Source organism: Sorex fumeus, unplaced genomic scaffold (genome assembly GCF_029834395.1).
Source record: "Sorex fumeus unplaced genomic scaffold, SorFum_2.1 ptg000072l, whole genome shotgun sequence".
In the NCBI taxonomy this organism is placed as follows: Eukaryota; Metazoa; Chordata; class Mammalia; order Eulipotyphla; family Soricidae; genus Sorex; species Sorex fumeus.
In genome coordinates, this window is record NW_026606129.1 from 63,657,555 (window position 1) to 63,682,800 (window position 25,246).

At 39.2% G+C, this 25,246-nt stretch overlaps 1 protein-coding gene across 9 annotated transcripts in view; it reads right to left on the reverse strand.

The window, feature by feature from the left end:
• CADPS (calcium dependent secretion activator) overlaps window positions 1-25,246 on the reverse strand; it is a 550,520-nt gene that overhangs the window by 272,496 nt on the left and 252,778 nt on the right. For all 9 annotated transcript variants that reach the window (XM_056129049.1, XM_056129048.1, XM_056129052.1 and 6 more), the window contains exons 5-6: window positions 17,724-17,957; window positions 12,676-12,797 (exon numbers count right to left, since the gene is read on the reverse strand). In XM_056129049.1, the coding sequence (XP_055985024.1) occupies window positions 12,676-12,797; window positions 17,724-17,957 (356 nt within the window). The remainder of the gene's footprint in view (window positions 1-12,675; window positions 12,798-17,723; window positions 17,958-25,246) is intronic.

Sequence of the window (25,246 nt, forward strand, 5' to 3'; positions counted from 1 at the left end):
CACAAAGCTCTTTACCTGGGCACAAGAACCAACAGTATAATTCTATTGTATTACTTGATATATAAAAGTAATTGTGGACAAGAGATCTTTCTTTTTATTCCTTCTCTTTAGTAAGTTTATTTTTTAAAAAACTACCTAACAACAAAATGCTGCCTTGATTAGTTACACGATGGTCTATTTGTTTAAATGTCAAGATGCCCCAACTTTTGCTAAATGTCAAGATATTCCCCCAAATATACACATGATTTCATTTGTGATACTCCTAACAATTCATTGTGGTGTGTGTGGGGGGGAGGGGCATGCAATTTGCTTGCACACAGTTTTGTTCACTTTTTAAAAGCGACAGTGGGTTGGTGCTTAGGAAAAGCTCACACAATGGATTCATTTTATTTTTCTTTTTCTGTTCTTTGGCGTATTTTTTAAGCCATTGTGTGTTCTTTTGATTCTGAGTACTCATTTAGGAAATTGCTACTATAATTATCATTATTCTTACTCGTATTGAAGGAACTTTCAAATCCATCACATGGAGCCCCTTTCTCAGATTGTCCTACAGGCTTTCACCACATGCCATTAAGCTCTGAGTTAATCGAGCTTTTTCTATTACCTACTATACGTAAGCACTGAAAAAAACCTAGTCCGATATAAAGATTTTTCCAAGTATAAGGAAGGAATTTACATATAAATAAATACATTCTAGGAAAAACACAGACAGCCACCTATATAAGAGATAAAGCTATCTTCTGCTACTTAGTTTATACCACTTGCATCGAAAGTTCTCTTTTCCTTTTTACCTTGACTCTAATGATGGCAATGATAATCATTAAAAAATAATGACATCTCTTATGTTTATACCAAGTGTTTAAATATTTTATTAAAGTTGAATGCTCATCAATAAACCAGTGATATAAACATTAGTTCATTTTATTGATAAAAAATGATTTAGAGTCTCACCGTATATGACAGTATTTGTGGAATAATTAGGATCTGAACTAGGAATCATGTCACTCCAAAGCTTTTACACTTATGTATATGGTGATTTTTTTATTTTCCAGTAATAATGCATACGTTTATATGATTTTCAGATACCAGCTACCAGAAGCTACTTGAAATAGCGTTTCCTCTTTATCCCAGAATCTACGGAATGCAGTGAGAACTTCTATGTCTTACCAAGGAACCCCGGGAACTTAAGGAATTTTCCAAATAGCCCAATGACTGGCATCATGATGAGAACATTTATTTTGTCACAGTATCTCATATACAGCACATTCTTGAAGAAATGACAGCCCTATGTCACAGCAGTTTGTGTGTGCTTCTGTCTATCTATGTGTATTCATGTGCATTTCATAAAAAAGTATTTATGAGCACATAGAAAGCATAACTTGAGCACTTGAATCTCTCTTGAACAAAGTCTATAACAGACAAAAGCTGAAAGAACGTGTTTGCGGAGATGGAGTAGGTAGGGGGTCAGGTTGATTTGGTGTGTTATTTGAGTTTTTTTTTGTTTTTGTTGGGCCACATCTGACAATGTTCAGGGGTTATCCTAGCTCGGCACTCAGGAACTACTCCTGGTGGTGCTCAAGAACTATGTGGGATGCTGGGATCAAACTCACTCCAACTCTGGAAAGTATTTTGATAACAATTTCTTTTCTCTTTTGTCACTGTCAGCTATTTGCTTTTTATCTGTTTGGATTTATGCAGCCTTGGTTTTTTTTTAACCTCAATGTTAGACCTAAACTCAACAAATTACACTCAGAAAAACATAGTAGAACTTGTGATAATGATGCTGCAGCCATCTTTAATGACTTAAAGTCAAGCAAACCGAGTCAAAAAATAAACGCATAGAATTGCATCAAACTGAGACCTTTGCACTGAAAAAGAAGCTATGGCTAGAATAAAACAACCTGTTATAAACAGGGAAAAAATATTTGACAAAGGACTGATATCCAAAATATATAAAGCACTGACAAGGTAAAGGTAAAGGTAAAGGCCCTCCCGTTGATTGTCGATTTGCTCGAGCAGGCCCAGTAACGTCTCCATTGGAGACTTTGTTGTTACTGTGTCTGGCATATCGAATACTCTCGGTAGCTTGCCGGGCTCTCCGAGAGGGGCGGAGGAATCGAACTCGGGTCGGCCATGTTGGCCGCTTGTAAGGCGAACGCCCTACCCACTGTGCTATCGCTCCAGCCCAAAGCACTGACAAGACTTAACAAAAATCAAATGTAAACCCCATTTAAAAATTGCAGAGAAAAGCTGAGCAGATCTACACACGGCAAATCGGTATATGAAAAAATGCACTTCATCATCAGAAGTACTTATCATGAGAGAAATTCAACTCAAAACAACAATGAATTCTCACCCCACACCAATGATATCGGCATGCATTGAGAAGAGTAGCAAAAATCAATGCTGGCAGGGATTAAGGATAATGGAACCCTCAGCCACTACTGGCGGGAATGTTAGTGGCTTCATCCTCTATGGAATACAGCATGGAGGTATCTCAAAAAAATAAGAATTAAATTTCCGTATGACCTAAACTAACAATTCTATTTCTTGACATTAATACTTTTCTTGAGATTTTACAAGATGTTCATTAAACTCAGGCATTTGCATGGAGCATTATTTTAAAATATTTACTCCATAATGCATATTGTACTATTGAGTCCATTTCAAATATGAGGAAATCAAAGCCCACTGAGGAGAATTCACTTGTCCAAATGACCTTGGATCTAGGATTTAAATCCAATACTGCCTGGCTCCTCTTAGGGCACCAACTGGCTCATAGCCTGGTTCCTAGTTGATTTTAATAAATGATAGAAGAAATTGTTATCGATGATTATTTCCATGGAGAAAAGCTAGTGGTAATAACTATGAGAGACCTTCCTGGAATTGTTTGTACATATCTTGAGATTAGGGGTCATCTCTGGTCCAGATTCACATATATAGCACTTAACATTGTTGTTGCATTTGGGTTACACCTGCTGAGCTGAATGTCTGCATTAAGGCAGAACACCTGTGCTACTGCTAAAATTTGGCAGCACATTAATCATCATTTAAATAGGGGCAGTGATTTAACCCACAAAATAGCTATTTACGAAAGAAAATGTATCCTCTTAGACAAAGAGTAGTGCTCGTCAAAATACTGACTGGTTTTTAGTAAAAGCGATTACTTTAAAAAATGTAGGGTAGCAAGATATTTGAGAAATACAGGCTGTGATTTTGCATCTTGGCGGATCTCTTTATTACCTTTTAATTTGACCAAATCATTCGGCCCCTGAATCACAGCTATAGTACTTATCTCATAGGTTTTGATAGATCCTTAAGTAGTTATAAAAGACTGAACTACTTAGAGCAGCACTTAACCCATAACAAATGATGAATCAATGTTAGTTTTATATCTGTGGTACATTTTCCCCCATCACTCCCTCTTCTCCTTAAACAAGAATGAAGCCACGATAATTATAGATAACTCAGCTACTATGAGACAGTACTGCTTTAAGCGTTTTATGTATGTAAACTAGTGTAATTATTTTTAATTTACTTACACTTGATTTTCATCCATATCATAAAGAGTTAGTTAACCCATACAAGTTCACATAACGGAGATTACCTAGCACCTTGACTCCCGATTTTATGCTCTTGTTCAAAATACTATATTTCTTTTATGCATTATCTACTAAACCAATTTAATTTCATTTCCTTATTAGTGAGCATTTCTGGGTTGTATCTCATTATTACAAGTAACCATGTGAAATTCTTTTGCATCATTAAACAACAAATATAGTGGTCTTTCTTGGAAACATTGGGAACTCCCAAGTGGTGCTCAGGTGGGTTGGGAGCCATACCTGGTAATTATTTGGGGTATTCAGAGCTGTATCTAGTGATTCGCAGGGAACTATGTGGTGCCAGAGATTGAACTGAAGCATATACTGAAACCCCTGCTCTATTTCTCCTATTTAAAATCTAGTGAGTTTTCAAGTTTCAATACATTAATTCAATTCATAAATGTATTGAATGAATTTCCAGTGAGAAGTAATGATAAATCAGTTCAGTTCTTAGATTGCTCCAGCATTCGATGCAAAAGTAAGACGAACTCAGGCAAGATATTTAAGAAACTGAACCAGAAAGAAAGTATCATTCAGGGGGTATGGTGCCGCCAGCAGGTCAATCTGTACCTGTGAGGCGAGTGCATCAGCAGCCTCATGGCGCTTTCAGACATCCAGATACCCCCAAATTGCTGTTGTGCATTTGGCCAGACCCCAAAAACTTGGGGCAAAGTTTACCAAGAAAGTAAACAGCCAAAAGTTAGGTACCTCTGGCTCAGCTATATAATTGGAGGCAAAGCCTCTCTGGTTCCTGATTGAACTGCTTAATGGCCATGATCCCAGAGACTCAGAAACAAATCTTGGAAACCAGTGGCTTTAGGTAGAAATGCGTCTGGTCCCTGCAGTAGGTTACCGGTGCTGGGCCAATCCAGGTGGGAATAGGTTTTGTGCCTTGGCCTGTTCCCCCTGGCGGCCCAGTGGCCGCCATCCTTCAGAGGCCACTGGATAGTCAGGTTTGGGCTCGCAGTGACGAGACACACAGGGCCTCACGGGGATGGGGGTGGAGCTGGGCCTGTCCTCCCCACCCCAACGAGACCCCAAGTCATCGCCCACGAACGGCCTCTCTGGCTCCTGATCCAGCTGCTTAACGGCCATGATCCCAGAGACTCAGAAACAAATCTCAAAACCCAGTGGCTTTTGGGAGAAACATGTCTGGATCCTGCAGTAGGTTACTGTCGCTGGGTCACCCCAGGGGGGAAAGGGTGCTGTCCCTCTACCTGTTTCCCCCTGGCGGCTCGGTGGCCATCATCCTCCAGAGGCCATTGGACAGTCAAGCTTGGGCCCGCAGTGATGAAACTTGTTGGGCTTCACGGGATGGGGTGGAGCTGGGCCTGTCCTTCCCACCCCAACAAGACCACAAGTCATCGCCCACGAACAGCCTCTCTGGCTCCTGATCAAGCTGCTCAACAGCCATGATCCCAGAGACTCAGGAGCAAATCTCGAAACTCAGTGGCTTTTAGCAGAAATCCCTCCAGATTTAAGTGTTAAAATTTTGGAATTTCAAAATCACATGGCCCTACTGCAGCCACACGACATCATATGTTATTCATAACCAGCATTAGAACACAAATTGTCTATTGTTGCCTTTTCAGCAGATCGGAGTGTTGGGGTAAAATCTTAAATAATGGTGGGTCTGGTGTTGAAATATTGAATGTAATCAAAGTAGAGAGAGAGAGAGAGAGAGAGAGAGAGAGAGAGAGAGAGAGAGAGAGTAATGTGAAAATCATCTGTCCCACAGGTAGGGGGAGGGTGTGGGATGGGTGTATATTGGGGTTTTTGGTGGTGGAGAATGGGCACTGGTGAAGGTACGGGTGTTTCATTGTATGACCGAGACTTAGACCCAAAAGCTTTGTAACTGCTCTCACAGTGATTCAATAAATAAAATTATAAAAAATGAAAAAAAAGAAAGTATATTCAGACAGTTCTTTAAAGGCAAATAAAAAATTTCTTTATTTCATGCCTACTCAGTGTTGGGTTGCTCATTAAATTAGAACTTTCACAAATGTTTTAAAACCAGAAAGAGCCTTACCGTCTAACCCCAAATCTCTAGTCACCATTAGATCATCTTTTCTGGAACTATTGCTTCCAGAAACTTAAAGCTACTTGCATTCTTGAAAAATCTGTTCAAGTTTTGCTATTTTGATCTCTGAGTCACCTGGATATAAAATTTTAGAATGATATAGGCTGAAGGCATTTTGGATACAGCCTGTTTAGGTCTTAGTAGAATTGCAAAGGTTGGTGATATATGAAACGGGATGACAACAAATTTATGATGGAGTCAATATCTCCTCCAAAGCTTATTCAATAGTCCCCTCCCTCCCAACAATTCCTTTCCATCGTTTATAGTTTGTTGTTCAGCTGGTTAGCATACAGCTTATAAGTACATACCCTCCAGCTAATAAGCAAACACAATTGAGTTTTCAAAAAAATTTGTGTTGGCTCCTATACCAAGGTTTCTGGTAAGGGAAACGGAACAGATACTAAGTACTGCAAACTAATGATCATTTTCCTTCCTCCCAATAAATGATTTTTTCTGAGAGAATAGTAAAATTGAATTATTCAGTCAGCATTGGTTTTTACCATTTCTGACTTAATGAAGTCTGAATGAAGTTAAACGTTTTTCTCTGAAAGGAAAACCAAGAGAAACGGTATTCAAGTTTCCATTCAGGACTGCATAAATGTCTCCTGGAACCTGAGCAAATGTGTCAAGCAGCGTGAACAGAAAAGAGGTTGATTCTTAGGAGACCTCTTCTTTTCCCATGTGGTGATTTTAAAGTTCTCATAAGGTAAAGCAGAGACTGAAGAATTTAACACTGTGGCCAGATACTTGGACTATTCCAGCCAAATTTACTCTACTGCTATACAAATCCAAGGGCCAAATCTATATTAATCCCCACTCTAATAACAATGCCCAGAAAATAGCAGATGCTCCTTAAATTTGTATTGACCAGGATACCTGCTGTTCCCCATTTACTTTAGGAAAAAGATTTTTCAGGTTTCCAGATGAAAATCTTACATCCTCCCTGGCTTAAACACTCCAGTGGCCTTTCCATAGTACTGGAGTAAATTTCAAACCCGGGGTTGTCTAGGTCTGCTTATTCTTGAGACTTTTCTTGTAGTAAGGCTCCCAGCTCACTGACAAGTCACACAGTGGTTCATTCTGGTCCAGGTGTACATCAAGTCTCTCTCTCTCTCTGTCTCTCTCCCCACTCCCCCCCGCCCCCCACATAGACATACACGCCGTGTATTTGCTATGTTGTATGCATGGAATGTTTCCCCTGATTCTTCTAATGGCTGCTGATTCCTGAAGTCCTGTCCTCCTGTTGTTCATCGATTTTGCTCGAGCGGGCCCAGTAATGTCTCCATTTTTGAGACTTGTTGTTACTGTGTTTGGTATATTGAATATGTCATGGGTAGCTTGCCAGGCTTTGCCGTGTGGGCGAGATACCCTCAGTAGCTTGCTGGGCTCTCCGAGAGGGGTGGTGGAATCGAACCTAACTCTGCTGGGCTGGCTGCGCATAAGGCAAACACCCTACCGCTGTGCTATCGCTCCAGTCCCAGATTACTGAAGTAGAGACTTCTCTGGTCTCTTGAGTAATCAGCATTTCCATCAGCCTATTCATTTCTTTCAGAAACTGTTCATCTGCTATTATTTCACAAATTTCTTTGTTAATTATCTAGTTCTTTACTACAAAGGACACCTTCTGATGTCAAGATTTGATCTATATTAGTCATGGTGGTTGGTCGTGCTGAACAAAAGGGAAGGGGATATATATATATATATATATATATATATATATATATATATATGGGCTGGAGTGATAGCACAGCAGGTAGGGCATTTGCCTTGCACGCAGCCAACGTGGCTGACCTGAGTTCGATTCCTCTGCCCCTCTCAGAGAGCCCGGCAAGCTACTGAGAGTATCTCGCCAGCACCGCAAAGTCTGGCAAGCTACCTGTGACGTATTTGTTATGCCAAACACAGTAACAAGTTTCACAATGTTACTGGACCCGCTTGAGCAAAATCGATGAACAACGGGAGGATAGTGATAGTGATATATCTATATCTATATCTATGTCTATATCTATATATAAAGAGACCACCGCTATTATCATTCCCTGGTTATAAATTTCAAAGAAGCCTTTTAGGCAATATTCTGTTTTTAATTAAGTCCGGTCCAGTCCTCCCGTTGTTCATCGATTTGCTCGAGCGGGCCCACTAATGTCTCCATCATGAGACTTGTTGTTACTGTGTTTGGCATATTGAATATATTCTGCCATGCGGGTGAGATACTCTCGGTAGCTTGCCAGGCTTTCCGAGAGGGGCGGAGGAATCGAACTCGGGTCCGCCATGTTGGCTGCATGCAAGGCAAACGCTCTACCGCTGTGCTATCTCTCCAGCCCACTATGACAATGATAGTTGGTACTACCCCCTGACTCTGCCACTGCCCACAGGACCATCAGCAAAACCAAGAACAGAACTAGGGTCAGCTGCATGCAAGCGAACAGCCACATATTCTATCTAAAGTTTTAAAAAGTCATTCAGGAAAGATATCCTCTTTCCATTGAACTCATTCAAAGGCCAAGACACAGAAAAAAATGTTTTATTAAATAAAATCTATACAATGCTATTAAATTTTAAGTGGAGGGTATTGCCATCTCAGGCTCTGAGCCTGAGTCCTATGAAAGTGTTAAAAGACTGACTAGTAGAGAATCAAAATGTTCTCTTTGGCCTTATCAGAAAAAACAAAACACAAATAGAAAAGGAGTAACATGCTTCTTACATGATTTAATGTTTATCAAAGGTACATCTTTATAATAGCACAGCGGGTAGGGCGTTCGCCTTACCCGCGGCCAACATGGCCGACCCGAGTTCGATTCCTCCGCCCCTCTCGGAGAGCCCGGCAAGCTACCGAGAGTATTCGATATGCCAGACACAGTAACAACAAAGTCTCCAATGGAGACGTTACTGGGCCCGCTCGAGCAAATCGACGATCAACGGGAGGGCCTGCCTGCTACAACATCATCTCTGTTATCAGTAGGTAAGGGTTCCTGCCATCGTTTGAAAAAAAAAAAACACTGTCTTATGGCTAGAAAAATTTACTGCTCTACTCATAAAAGGTGAAAAATTATCTGGAATCCTGAATCTATAAAGCGGTTTCTTTCTCTATTTCCACAACTTCTTTCTAAAATTGCTCACCTAAAAACAGGATTTTAATTATTTCTATCTCAGTATGACCACTGGTTGCCCTCTAAATGCAGAAATAACTTGCTACAAATGGAAGCAATATAGATATAGTTATCAGTGCAGTGCTGAGGATTGAAGCTTGGGGTCTCATATATACGAAGTTAGTGCTCTGCACCTGAGTTGTGCTCCCCATCTAGAGGCACTATTTTTGGGGAAAAATCTCTTAAAAGGTTTAGATCATATATTGTCCTCTCTTTCCACATTAAAAATCCAGGAGAAGAGGAAACTCAAATTGAAAGGCTAAATAACATGTCTAAAATAATCAACATGAAAATAATCAACTTGTGGCAAAGAGTTTGATTAAAAGAGGATAACTGGCCTCCTCCACCATATTTTTCAACTCTGAAATATATTTCATTTATAAACACACTTATACACCTGATCTTAAGTAATGACCATGCCGGGCATGTTACTAGTGTGAAAAAATGAGGTGGCATTGATGAAGGAGGTGAGGAGAACCAGGTCAGAATAACATAGATCAGCTTTTCCAATATGTACCAATAGGCATTCATTGAAACAGGAGAATTCATGATGTAATAAAATTAAACAGGTTTAGCTACTCTTGTAAATCTTCAGAGCCTTGAAAATGACAATGTATATTTTAAACTTGAAAATAAGGTTTTGTATTTCTAAAACTTACTTAACCATGGTCCTTCTTGGCCTTGCTTTTTCTTGGAGTATTATACATAGCTTTAAAAAAAGGATACTTGGACAAATTTATGTACTATGTCCTAGATCTAGTGACTATATTAAAAAATACAAAACTTAACTTTCCTGTGAACATATTTTAGGAAAAAGATGTTAATTTTCTAGTAACTGGGTGTTGGTTGCAGCAACAATAGAATTCATGAGTAAAGAGTAGACTTGAAAGAATTTTAGTTTTGGAATGTATAAAGTCTAAATTGATATCAGCTGGCTGAAAGAATACATACAAGATTCATAAGATGATTAGGGCAGGAAAAGAGCTAAACTTATCATATGATGATGGAAGTTTTGAGATTGATGAAAGATAATCTTCAAATGGATGCTTTTGGAGATCATCAAAATTAAGTAGGAGAGACAACAGTTGAAAATCAGCAAGGAGAGAAATTGTAAATAGAGAAGGAAGGAAAAGTGAAGAAACGTACACTTCAAAGGAAAAAAATGAGATGATTCTGATTTCTCAGAACTAGGGAGTGAGATAGAAAATAGATATGACCAAATAGAATTATTAATTCAACAACAAATTTGAACACAGAAGGAAACTAACAGCTTTGAACTATGATAAAGACAATGGCAAAGATAATTCAGGAAAAGAATTATAGATTTAAAAAGAAGAACAACAGAGGTTTAGAACATATAAAGATAGATTAAAAGAAGAAATGGGCAGAAACATAACGATGGATAGATTTTTAATTCTGAGACTTCATTTCTAGGATACTATTGAAATCTCCCTCTCTTCCCTCACCCTTCTCCCCTCTCCCTCTCTCTTTCCTGGGTACAGTCAGTCTCCGATTAATTCTCAACACCACACTTGAGGTATCCATTACTTACTGATTTGACTTGCCTTAGACATGAAGATTGCATTCAGACTATATTATAAACAAATAACAAACCCTCTGTGGGGTTTTGGTAATACTCACTGATTAAAGAGGAATAAAAATTGTATTTCTGGCTAGAGGCACAAAATATTTGTGTTACATGTTTATGCGTGTGACTCTAAGAATGTCCATGCATAAATGAGTAAATATGTGAAATAGGAGTACTCTCAGTAGTTTAAAAACAAGCATTCCATATTTATTTGACTCTGAAATTCTATTTTAAACATTCATAAGCACATGAAAATCAGCCCATCATTTACCCTGCTAACTCTAAACCCAATAAAACGATATGAATTTTGTTTTGAATAAAAAATAAAATAAAAGCCCCCATAGCTTAAAGGGCTTCAAGGGCTGGAATGCTTCCCACGTAGGAGCCACAGGTTCTACAGGCCCCTCCAACTCCCTTCGGCACTACTGGACGTGGCTCAGTCTTCTACAAAAATAATCTGAAAAAGAAGCCTATCAGAATAATCAGAGCTTTATCTTTCCTTCTCTAATTGGTGACATGGTCTTAAGTCCATCATGTTAAAAGTTTGGCAGAAACACAAAATAGGTTCCTTCCAAAACACACACACACACACACACACACACACACACACACACACACACACACCATACATGATGTGTTTTTTTAAGTACATATCAGTGATGCAGCATAACAGACTAGCATTAATAATGATTTAGCTAGAACAACAGAGAAGAAATTGAGTTTTCGTTAATGGCAATAAAGAAGCTGGATTCATTTCCAGTTGGAAACTAAGTTTACAAAGAGGGAGGAAGGGTGAAATATGACAATCACATTGGTTTTCATTCCCTCCTGCAGATACTCATTAATTTTGCCCAGCTTCTGAGCATCTGAGGTCTTTGCCTATTCATGTAAAAAACCACTTGAAGGCATACAATGCCCTCAGATTTTTTTTTTTAGTCCAGGAAACATTCAGTGCTTTCTTTGAACTATTTTATTTGAACATCCTGGTAAGTTATTCATGTTCTGCCAAACAGCTCATAATGGGGGTGGAGAGGTAGTGAGCTGCTGTTAGGGGATACCCTTTTTATGAATTTCTTATGAATTAACAATAATCAAAAAGAAAGATGCTCATTAGTGTAGGCTGACTTAATTGAGATAGAAAAGAAAGAGAGAGACACAGTGAGCAGAGAATGAGAACAGTGATCCCTCAGCAATCTTTGAGGTCTGAGAGTCTATTGACCTAGGTGAATTAATCATTATTGCTCCAGTGAACCATGGCAATTGAATTCTAACTGATCTCCTGTATCAACTCTGGTTCTCCACCCCCTACAGAGCACATTCAGCGATATTCTCAAACACATAGCTAATCACATATTTCTGGGCTTTCGTTGCCACAGCCAAAGCAAGGCCCCTTGATGTGAGCCATCGGTATAGGTACTTCATGCCTCATTGGAAGTTTTTATCATATCTTGTTTTCTGAACTCTAACCCCATGTGTCTTCTTTCAACTCTTCCATGCCCTGAGGCCTTTGCTGACCACAGAACTTTTGCACAAGTTGACTCTTCTGTAATTCTCCTTCCAGTCCCAATGCCCTGTAGGAGTGTTCTAATGTTAACTTAAGTACCTTACTACTTCTCAAAATGACCTTCCCAGATTCTATTCCTACAAATGTTTCACATCTATGTGATATCTCCTCTCAAAGTGCTCTTTTGTAATGATATATCTGAATATTTTTGGATATTCAGCTGTAAGCTACATGGCATTACTTTTCTCTTCCATGACATAGCCCCTGGACACATACAGTGAGATTTTCACAAATTGACTTGATACATTGTGTCAAAACTGACATGCTGTTTTGCTGATACACACACACACACACACACACACACACACACACACATTACTCTGGCTTTAGAGAAATATTTTGAAAAAATAAATTGCTTGTCAGGTATATTTAGAAAATATAAGACAAATCTATGTCAAACTCTCTTCATATCCTATTAATGGTTGTGATTATATTCTCCAGAAAAAGAACAAACAGCTTCTTTAATTTCCTTTAGCTTACCTTTAGTTTTCCCATTCTTGACCCTAAAAAAATTGGAATTGCTGTTAGGACTGTCTAATAAAACTACAGTCAAGTCATCTTGTTTGAAAATGAGCAAGGTTTATGTCCTCTAAAAACTTCTAGGGAAACCAGATCATTAATTTGTAGTCAGCTGACATGGAGTCAATGAAATAAAAAATCTGTGAGATGAGCCTCTGAGAAACGTAACTTACGTTGGTTTTGATGCTTCGGCCTGATCAGTCTGAAGTTTCTCTCCTCCTTCCACCTCCATTGTGCAATACACAATACGATTAGGAGCCAATGATTTGAGGCCTTGAACTTCCATGATCACCACCTGGACAAAGAGAATTCCACATCGTGGAGGTTATTTCCAAAGTTCATGAGTGTCTCAGGTAAGAGTAAATCGATGAGAGGAAGTTACAAACAAAGCCAACAGGTAACTCATGGCCTTTGTCTGATTTTTTTCCAGCCTTGCAAGGATCAGCCTAACCTGAAAACGCAATTCTGCAGAGTGACACTCCTTACCTTCTGGATGAAAAGACAAAGTACAATAATTCAGATGTTTAGAAGATAGGTGTGTTGAGTAAAATGACTATCCTTTTCTATGTTAAACACATATGCTCATTTTTATTTACTTCAAAGAAATAGGCTCATTTCTATTTTCTTTAAAAATAAAAATAGCCCAACTTCTGGGCTGGAGAGATAGTACAGTGATAAGATGCTTGCCTTGCATGTGGCTCACCTGGGTTCAATCCTCAGCATCCCAGATGGTCTCCTGAGCACTGCCAGCAGTGATTCCTGAGTTCTAACTCAGAAATAACCCCTAAGCATCATCAAGTGTGTCCCCTGCCTCAAGAAGACCAATCAACCAAACAAAAATAACCCAACTTTGTTATTTCTTATTTAAGGATTTGGGCCACACCCAACAGTTCTTAGACCAGGGGGTGCCAGCAATCAAACTTAGGCTTTCTAAAAGCAAAATGGGCAAGCCAGCTTCTTAACTATCTCTCTGGCTGAAGCAGTTCAACTTCTAATTCAGCACTTAGCAGAGATAGGAATTCACTTTTCTTTGTTCAGTAAAGTAAGTATAATATTTCAAATGTGAAGAAAATGGACAACAAAAGGAGAGAAACAGAGAGAAACACAGAGAGAAAGAAGAGAGAGAGAGAAAGGGAGAGAGAGAGAGAGAGAGAGAGAGAGAGAGAGAATGCCTGCTGTAGGGAGGAGGAGGCAGGAGGGATACTGAGGACAGTGGTGCGAAATGTACACTGGCGAAGGGATGGGTGTTGGAACATCCTGTGATTGAAACCCCGTCATGAACAGCTTTGTAACTGTGTATCTCATGGTGAGTCAATTTAAAAAAAAAGAAAAAAGAAAAAAAGAAAAAAGGGCCAATGCCGTTTGGCTTTTGAGTTGGCGACAGTAGGCTCTAGAGGGGGCTACCGCAACCTGGAAAGACATTTTCTATCCCAAAAGAGCATTTGCTACTCCTTGTGGCCCACTGCCACTTCATCTTCCCCCAGCCCAGTGATGCCAGATACCGATTCTGAATCAGACTCAAAGTTAGAAATTTTGACAGTAACCGGAAAAGAGAGGTACAAAATTAACAGATTTTTTTTTTCTTCAGTCCCAAACAAAAGGAAGTCTGCAGCTGCGTGCTTGTGCTTTCTGTTCTCGGCTGAAGGGTAAGCCAGGCTGGAGTCTTGATGGTCCAAAATGTATCATTTACAATTCCTCCCACTTCCCACCACTACTGTCAAACTCCATTAAAACACCTGCTATTCTCAGATTCAGACTGCCCCCTCACTTATCAGCCTGAAGGGTGGGGAGAGGATGCAAGGGAAGGACAGAGATACGAATTTAAAAATCTGAAACGGATTTAAAAATCTGAAACAAGAGTCTTGCATCATAGACCTGTAGGAGGGAGGCACATTGAAACAAGTCGCTCCATTGACCTCTGAGAAAAGCAATGACACTCCCATACTGAGAGGGATGTAGACAAATAATCGACTTGATTCAAGGCAGTACAATAGGGCTGGCCCCAAAATCAGGACTCACAAGTCACCGCCATGCTGCTCAGGAGACCATTGATCCTGTTATTAGTGTGAAGCAAGATTACCTGAGTGGCTTGTTAAACCAGGGATTTAATTCTACCTGCTAGGGTTAGAGGAACCTCCCTAGATATTGAGTAGAGGCCAAGACTTTTCATTTCACGCCCCCCCCCCCCCCTCACTTCGGGGCCACAACCAAAAGTGTTCAGTGCTCACTTTTGACTCTGTGCTGGGGAATCACTCTAGAGTGGCTCAGCGTTCATATGTATTGCTGGGGATCAAACCACGGTCAGCTGCATGCAAAGTAAGTGCCTTAATCCTTGTACTCTTTCTGGCCTCAAGAATTTCCATTTCTAACAATTTTCCTGATGTTGCTGATGTTACACCAGTTGGTCCAGGAGTCACACTCTAGAACACTATTCATGGATTGTTGGGCAAAAGACGTATTCTTCAAATCTCATGAGGCTGTTCCCTCATTTGTAAAGAGGCAGATAAAGTTACTTATCTTGCTCCTGCCTGGGCTATCATGAAGATCAAATGAGATGATATGCCTAATTACAAATTGAACATTAGAAAGAACAGTACAGATAAAAAAAGGGGGGTGGGAGGCACAGAAGCTACTCAATTGGGATATTTAAAAGATGAGAGTTCAGTTCCTACATTTGCATCTGCCTTGGCTGTGTAAACATGGGAGAGTATCTGTAAATTTCTCAGGAGACAATTTTGAGGATTCACTAAACTAGTGACAGCATAGCATCTCGTTTTCATAGCATTCTAGAAGCACCTTTTTCTATAAGTACCTATTTGTTTCTGTTAGAGCTTGTATCTTGCCCAAGGTCATGCCACCAGACAGATTAGAACTCAGTTTTCTTGCTGCAGATAAAAGAAAGCTTTTTTCGTTCTTTTTCTGCCATGAAGTGCTATCATAAAATATCCCTCATGCCCCCACGTCACTAACAACAAATTTAAATCTAGTCAGCCCTCTTTTCTCTTCTTGCCTTCACTCTCTGGGTACCCCAAACACACATATACAAACACAATGATTTTTGCGGACAGTTTTTTATATGAGGTGTCCTAATGGAAAAGTATTTGGGAGCCCTAGGGCATATCATTCCTACAAGTTAAAGCCTGATTGAATCATCTACATGTAGGAATATGATTGGGAGTCACCTAAAGCATATATCAATTAATAAGCTTCACTATATTGAGTATTGATAAGGAATTCAGAATTATAGATTCAAAGCTTCATGAAAACCAATAAACCCTTCTCCTCTCCCTTTCTGTAGAAAGACTAGAGGCAAGATGGAATATATTGTCACCTCTAATTGGCAAAAATCAAATTCCAAGACACCTAAAAAAAAAGTGTTCAGTAGTTTGGGTGGCAGTATTTTAAAAAAGTTTCTGTGAAATTATACTGATTTTTTTTTCACAGATCAAGCACTCTAAATATAATTAAACACTGTCTCTTCTGACTGCAAAATACATGTTGAAAACACTATAATGTGACTATCATGAGCTGAACTGAGCACAGTAAAACAAATTGCTTGCAGTTAATTCACAGCAAGCCTTAATGATGTTCTAGAAAATTAATTTATTCTCTACAAATCCTAATTAAATCTACAGAAATTTGAGCTATTCTCTTAGTCTTCTGAAATCTATGGTCAGTATAATGAATTATACTATGAATAAAAAAACTATGAATTTTTTTAATTTAAAAATTAATTTATATTTATGTTTTTTTAACATTTAGATAGCATGATTACTACAGTTTTATTATTCACAGTTTTGATGTACAACATTACTGTAATTTCACCATCCATAGGTTCTGACTTAATACGTTATGAATGATGATCAAATTTGTAATATTAAGAAAATACCTGGGTAGCTAATTAAAATACACTTTTCAGGGATGTACTTTCCCTAGAATTCTTTTTATTACCTGAAAACTTTATTAAGGCCTATTTCATGTATCATAAGGTAAAGGTAAAGGTAAAGGTAAAGGCCCTCCCGTTGATCGTCGATTTGCTCGAGCGGGCCCAGTAACGTCTCCATTGGAGACTTTGTTGTTACTGTGTCTGGCATATCGAATACTCTCGGTAGCTTGCCGGGCTCTCCGAGAGGGGCGGAGGAATCGAACTCGGGTCGGCCATGTTGGCCGCTTGTAAGGCGAACGCCCTACCCGCTGTGCTATCGCTCCAGCCCTTATTTGGGTATACAATGCAGTTATTTCAGAAGTTTACTAATTCACCTGAACATTAACATAAGTTAATGTTAATAAGGTAAATCATTCCTTTTGATTTCTGAAGAGTATTTCACCCTAAAGAGATTTACAATACTATATTGACTATGTCTACTTACCAGTTGATAAACATATAGATAGTTTTCATTTGGTATTTTTAGGAATAATATTACTATAAACATTGTAATATTAGTATTAACAAGTTTTTGTGGGATCTTGTGGTTTAATTTCACATGGGGAGGTACCCACCAATGGAGTTTTGAATACAATTTTATGTTTACCTTTTTGAAATTTTGTTCCCCCCAAATGACTTCTCTTTTTGTATATTCCTACCTTCTACAGCTTTGAGTCAATAGGCCTGAATGGTTCTAGGAATCTATATACTGAATCAGCTTTGCAGGTAATTCTGATACAGCTAGATCAGATCAACTCCCTAGATCACATACATAAAACACAATATCTGAGTAGTAATTACAGAGATATTTTAAGATACTTTAGCATGTTAAGCATTCTGTCATATATCCTCTCTTGTAGATTCTTTCCTTGGGTGATGCAACGGACCAAAAATCAGGCTCCACCACAACAAGAAAGTAGACAGGAGAAAGGATCAGAAAGAAAACTTATGGCTCACCATGAACTGATGCTAGATTGATTACTTCTCCCCTATATATAACGTAGGCAACCAAAATTGTAAGTTTTATAAATGGCACAAGGTCTTTAGAAAAATCTTTGATTACCACTTTATGATGAGGAAAAGAAAATAAGATTAATTTTAACAGGTGGTTCCTAAGACTTCATTTCCTTAAGAAAAGTATGGACTCCTGGCTAAGGGGAAACACTTGCTGCGTGCTTAGCAAGCGCTCATTTTAATAACTACTCCTGCGGTGAAAGAAGGAAAACAAGTTGATTGTGATGCATCTAATTACCCGGGTCCTGCTGGCTATGCCAGGAAAGAGTTCAGGTTTTTTACCTCTAAGGAGAAAGACAGCACGACATCTGACTTGGAGAGCTGATTCTCACTCTCTTCACCCATGTCAATGATAGAAGCGTTGTGGCTGCGTTTGAGTTTCTGGAGCTTGAACTCGCCCCCTTTGGACACAGGCATGCTCTCCAAATTAGCCATCAGGAGGTTGACCGATGACTTCAGCTCCTCAATGTACATGTTTTCCATCTCTTTGGATACAAACTTGGGAAATTTGCGTTCCTTGAGTAGAAATGAAAAAAAAAGCATGAATAAAAAAAGATAGGAATATAAAAATATAAAAGATTTCATATCTGATATTCCAGAAAAGATTTCATATATATTTATATATTTAAACACACACACACATACACACACTCACACACACACACACACACATTTGCCCAGATATTTGTGCATCATGCAAGAAAATATTCAGTTTGGTTGAGTAGACAGTTACTTGCCTTCAGGTTACATGAATCTTTATAGGTAAGAAACAGAGACATACATAAACATGTATTATTAAAAAAAAAAGTCAAAAGCCTTATTATAATTCTATTTCTGATCCCAGTTTTTTGTTTTATCGGAATGCAGCTAGTTATTTTTCTATGCAAAAAGATGTCCTATATTAGGATATATAGAGGGATTTTTCTCACATGAATAATTCAAAAGGAATTCATTTGAAGTATTTCAAACAACAGCCTGTAGCTTTTCCTAAGAATACTTACTATTTTCAATAAAAATTGGAAACATTAATAAATTAATGCAAAATGATTAAAATTCCTTACAAAAGAAGTTAAAGTAATTCAGTAGCAGAGCTGGTCTCCCTTTTTTCCTTCTTTGCTCATGAGCCAGGGTGACAACAATGTACTTTAGCTTTGTTATTTGTTTCTTCATATCTGTAAATTGTCTGAGTACTTTGACAATCTACCCAAGGAATCACTTCCCACTTCAAAGAGAAGCTTGCTCTCCCCAGTTTTGTCCTATATTTGATCTTGATTTGGTGAATGGCAAGAAAAGTCAGTCTGACTTTTGATGTTGCTATTGGGAAAAATCTTGAAATCCTTAAACAATAAAAATAATTTATTGACTTGAATATGTTTTGGGACAGGAGAGCTTCTGGCATGGCTTGAGTCAGGATTCATCAGGATAGTAGAACCTCAGAGGAATTCTTTTTCTAAATTTTGGTTTGGTTTCGACTGGATTTGCTCCATACGTAGTAGGGTTTCTTTCCTCTTATTGAGGAAAGAAACATTTTGTATTATATACCTTTGTAAAGGGCTGGAGCGACAGCACAGTGGGTAGGGCGTTTGCCTTGGACACGGCCAATCTGGCCAACCTGAGTTTGATTCCTTCACCCCTCTTGGAGATCCCGGCAAGCTACCAAGAGTATCTCGCCCGCACGGCAAAGCCTGACAAGCTACCTGTGATATATTCAATATGCCAAACACAGTAACAAGTCTCACAAAGGAGATGTTACTGGGCCCACTTGAGCAAATCAATGAACAACGGGAGGACAGTGCTACAGTGCCTTTGTAAATGGCAAGGTTTTGATTCCATAATTCTCACATAAAATATGAGATACCCTGGAGTGATAGCATAGCGGGTAGGGCTTCTGCCTTGCACGTGGCTCACCCAGGTTTGATTCCTCTGCTCCTCTCAGAGAGCCTGGCAAGCTACCGAGAGTATTCCGCCACCAAGGCAGAGCCTGGCAAGCTGCCCATGATGCATTCAATATGCCAAAAACAGTAACAAGTCTCACAATGGAGACATTACTCATGCCCCCTTGAGCAAAATCAATGAACAACTGGAGGACATAGCTACAGAGCTACCCTGAATGTAGATACCCTGAGTCAATTTCTATGGCCAGTAGTATGTTATAATGAACTGATTAAGTGTGAGTTATATACCTCCATCCCTTTCTGGAGGGTGGAACTCTTCTTGGATAACATGTAAGAGGATTAGTTTGCCTATGTGTATGTGTGCATATGTCCTTCCTTCCTTCCTTCCTTCCTTCCTTCCTTCCTTCCTTCCTTCCTTCCTTCCTTCCCTTCCCTCCTTCCTTCCTTCCCCCCTCCCTTCCTCCTGCCTTCCCTCCCTCCCTCCCTCTCTCCCCCACTTCTGTTTATTGAGGAAACATTAGGTAACAAGAGTACAAAACATATACACAAGGATTTATATGTTTTAGGGATATCCTGTTACCATACCACACCTCACCCATCACCAATATGCCAATACACCTCCACTGTAGTTCATAGAATTCTTCCATGACTTTCTATCCTTCACTTGGAAATCTCAATTCTGTATTCAAAGTCTAAGAGTTTGTTTTCAATGGAAATTTAACATTTCTTTATTTTTTGTTAATCTTGAACTCAATAAGAAGAAAATTGTAAACTCAGAAATTAGAATATTCTTTAAGAAAAAGACCATGGACATGTGAGGATTAGTATGTTAGAAAACAATTACTTCTTCTAATACCATGCCTGGAAGGGAGGCAGCCACAGAAAGATCATGAAGGCTCTTGTCCTGTGGGTAAATATCTATCAGGAAGCTTCAAGGCAGATGTTGAAATGAAAGTGTCTGAGATACTCTTTCTGAGAGACAGAGGTTGACCTTCCAAAAGACTCCTGGGTATCTTGATCAAAGAGAAATCTTTTGCCACCAGGATGAATTGGCTGAGACTGACTCATGGCTCTGTTCTTTTCACCAAAATTATAATAGTCAACCATGAACCCAGATTTATATAATTTTATGTCATCACAAAATATTTCCTAATTGTCTTGAATGTGGCCTTACTCGAGAAGGAAGGGGCTAAATGAAGTGGGTGGTCTGTGGTCCAACATTACCATTGGGGTCCAAGTCACCAGGCCATATTAGGGTATAAAGCAGCAAAAGTTATATCCCAAGAGCCAGAAGGTCCATCATTGTGGGACTCAAACTTCATTCCTATATAACATTCTTGGGGAAATAGGTGAGCAGTAGCTCAGAATTTTACTGGCAGCTAATGGTCTGGCAATTGTCATGGCGATGGAAAGAAAAACCATTGTTTTTAACATTGGTTAAAAGTGAAGTCGGTTCTTCTCTGCCAATCAGCCTCGAGAAACCTTAAGATTTGTTTAGAGAAGCCCCTTCTGTTACATCCATTGGTGAGGCTCAATCAAGAATTTTCCCACTTTTTCACAAGGTTTTAACTAAGACTCAGTGATTAAAGACAGCTCCATACAGGGCCAAAGTTATTGTCTACGAAATTGACACAGCAGAATACTGGAAAAATCCAAAGAATGATTACTCATCTCAAACTTGGACAGTTCCTAATGACATCATAGAAAGACTCATAAAATTGAACTGCGCAAGAGAAAGCAGGGGCATTTATTTTTCTGCTCGGAGTACTTAAATTTTGAGAAGAAATAGCATTCTGTCAATCTAGGCTGAGGTTCTTGAGGGGAGTTTTCAGCAGCAGATCCATTACAAACACATTTCAAGGTTGAAATTGTGCCAAAATGAGAAAAATATAGCCATCCGTCTCGATTGCTCCTTTTCCAAGCATAAAAGTAAATTAGCCTTGACAAAAGGATTGTTTATTCATATTGCTTTATGAAACACATAACAAACAGGTGGACAAAATTTTCCAAAGAGAATGTCTACTGGCCATGATTTTTGTTTTTGGTTGATAATATTCTTCAGTGGAGCTGGCCTCCCAAAGGCAATTCCCATAAAAGCTACTTGTGTGTCCTCAGTCACACTGAGGGATGTTTTGAACACTGAAATATAGGATTTGAAAGTGCTAATAGCTGTCAGCCATTTACTTTTCTGTATCTTCATTTTTATTCATGGAAGGAAAAGTACGTTAAAAAAAATACCAAGGAGAGACAGTCCAGGGTCAAATCTCCAAAAGAACATGATACCACCAATTAGTCAGACGTACTGGTCTAGGCTGAGAACTCTGGAGACCTCTCAGAATGGGGGAAAGCAGATTCCCCTTTCTGCCTGAATATATAACAGCCCATAGTTACACCTGACATCCTCTGACATAGAAATGGCCCAGCTCCAAAAGTGAACCTCATAAAATTTCTACACCACCAAATTGTTCCAAATCCATAGTTCCTAGATTGCACAACTGTCTCTGCTTCTATCTGACAATTCAAAATTTCATAGTACTGTCAGCCCAGTAGGTCACAGAAGATCTGATTGGAAAGTTGCATGGAAGCCCACCAAGCTCAATGAGTCTAAACAAAAACAAGGCTTAAGTAGTACAAACCAGCACAGTAGATCCCCAGACAATAACTTTAGTAATATCACTGTGAGATATAAAATGATCACAAATTGACTTTTACTGGCCTAAATTTTGATAAATATATGTATTTGCCTTTTGGTTATAACAAACAATATGAAGTAAATTTGCTTGTGCCCCCAAAGGAGGTGGAAGGCTAAACAGTGAAAAGGAAACTGAGGACTTTGGTGAAGGAAAGTGCACAGCGGTGATAGGATTGGTGTTGGACATATAATGCCTTAAACAACTGCATTGTGAAAAACTTGGTAAATCATGGTGTTATAATGCACTGTAGCACTGTCATCCCATTGTTCATTGATTTGCTCGAGCGGGCAGCAGTAACGTCTCCATTGTGAGACTTGTTACTGTGTTTGGCATATCGAATACGTCATGGGGAGCTTGCCAGGCTTTGCTGTGAGGGCGAGATACTTTTGGTAGCTTGTCGGGCTCTCCAAGAGGGGTGGAGGAACTGAATCTGGGTCAGCTGGGTCAGGCTGCATGCAAGGCAAATGCCCTACCCGCTGTGCTATCGCTCCAGCCCAGTGTTATAATAACTTTTTTTAATTGCCAAGGATACACCCATTCAAAATCCTTAGCTCCCAAGGGTTCAGATGACATATAGTGGTAGATCATCAGAATAAAAGACATGGGAGAGAGATACTTTCTATACTCAGAAGCTCACTGACAATGAGCTACTGGGTCTAGAGAGTAATTGTGGTGTTGCAGTAATTTAGATCATTCTCTGTAAAAAAAAAAAATATCTCTGGACTCCTAATGTTTTTGGGTACCGTGGATGGTGTGGCCAATGGGTGTGTGTGGGGGTGTAGAATGCAGAAAGTAACCAGATACCTTTGAGGCTTTTAAACTGACAAGACATGCTCAGAGTTCAAAAATTTACCAAGAAGTATTATCCAACCACATTATGAATTAGATTCGTTTTTTAATCATGGGTCTGCTACTTATGAGCTTCCTGATTTAATTTAATTTTTATTTTTTTTCTTTTTGGGTCACACATAGCGATGCACAGGGCTGACTCCTGGCTCATGCACTCAGGAGTTACTCCTGGCGGTGCTCGGGGGACCATATGGGATGCTGGGAATCAAACCCGGGTCGGCCACGTGCAAGGCAAATGCCCTACCCACTGTGCTCCAGTCCCAGCTGTCTGGTTTTCGACTGATTTTTTTTTTCACCAGACTGAATTTTAGTTTGCACATTTGCATTTTTTTCTTTCTTTATATATTTTTTCCTTTATATAAGAATTTTTCTTTTATATTTGGGTCATATCTGGCATACTCCTGGCTCTACACTCAGAGATCACTCTTGGTGGGCTTAGCAGACTATATAGGAAGCTGGGGATCAAACCTGGGTTGGTTGCATGCACGTTAAATGCCCTACCCGATATACTATCACTGTGACCCCTATAATTTCATTGTTATGGGTATGAATTTAACGTATCCATTCTGTGGATGTGTTAAATTCCGTAGAGTTCATCATGTAAAGATAATAACAAATATTTGTACATTTGACCACTGCCTACTGACTAAATATGCATATATTTACATACATGTGTGCATATAATTATATCTACACACATATACGAATACACACACATGCACCCCTGCATATATGTAACAGACATCATGCAATCATCAACACTGCTTAGACCAACCACCAAACTAATCATGGAAACCAAAGTATAAATCATAATCCTAGTTAGCATTCAATGAATCCTAACTGTGTACTGAGAATGATCTAAGCACTTTACATGCTTTGCCTCATTTCATCCCTCCAATAATCCTTGGAGGTTAGGGCTGCCATTTATTTCTGCTTTTGGTGGACAATAAGTCAAAAATATAACTCAATTATTAGCAGGATTAGATTGAAATGGAGTTTATAGTCTATGCAGTTGTATAATGATAGGGAAGGTTCTATAGGGTAATGTAGTCTGGAGCAGCCCCTAGGCATCACTTCATCTCTCTGTGTTCAGAAGTTGGTGAAAAGTACAGAAAGAATTAGAGAGAGGTGGGCTCTCTAAACAACAGAAGTGAGATATTGTAAGAAATGTGTCAAAATCAGCAGTATAAATACTAGAAGTCACTTTGCGTACAGGCATTATAGTGTCGATTGGTTTCTTTGGTACATCGGGCTGGAGCAATAGCACAGCGGTAGGGCGTTTGCCTTGCACGCAGCCAACATGGTCGACCCGAGTTCGATTCCTTTGCCCCTCTCGGAGAGTATCTCACCCGCATGGCAAAGCCTGGCAAGCTCCCCGTGACGTATTCGATATGCCAAACACAGTAACAACAAAGTCTCCAATGGAGACGTTACTGGGCCCGCTCGAGCAAATCGATGATCAATGGGAGGGCCTTTACTTTACTTTACTTTACACAATGGAATACTATGCAGACGTTAGGAGAGATGAAGTCATGGAATTTGCTTATAAGTGGATCGACATGGAGAGTACCACGCTAAGGGTAATGAGTCAGAAAGAGAGGAATAGACATAGAAGGACTGCACTCATTTGTGGAATATAAAATAACATGAGACTGATACCCAAGGACAGTAGACACAAGGACCAGGAATACTGCTCCACAGTTAGTTGGAAGCTCATCTCATAAGTTAGGGGAGAAGGTAGTTGGAATAGAAAAGGAATCACTAAGACAATGATGGTTGGAACAATTGTTCGCAATGGGAGATGTGTGCTGGAGGTAAAGAACCGAACGTGATAACCTCTCAGTATCTGTATTGCAAACCATAATGCCCCAAAGTAGAGAGAGAGAGAGAGAGTATGGGGGAAATTGTCTGCCATGGAAGCAGAGGGAGGGTTGAAAGGGAGAGTATACTGGGGACATTGGTGGTGGAGAATGTGCACTGGTGGAGGGATGAGTGTTTGATCCTTGTATGATTGAAACTCAAACATGAAAGCTTTGTAACTGTATCTCATGGTGATTCAGTTAAAAAAAGATTGGTTTTTTACCAAACCAGCCTCTAGGCATACTCTATGCCAGGCCATGGTGCTGTTTCATAAAAGCAGGATGAAGGAAGGTGTAACAAGATTAATTTGTAAGCAGAAGTATTATTTTTATCTAGTAGAAGATTCCATTTTTATTTGATTTTTGGCAATGTATAGAACATTACTTTTTTCACCAGATGTTTGGATATTATTTCTCTTCTGGTTGCATATTCTTTCAATATTTACAAAAGTTCTATGACATGAAAGGACATTTTTGCCCTGCATATCATAGGAATCCTATGATGGACA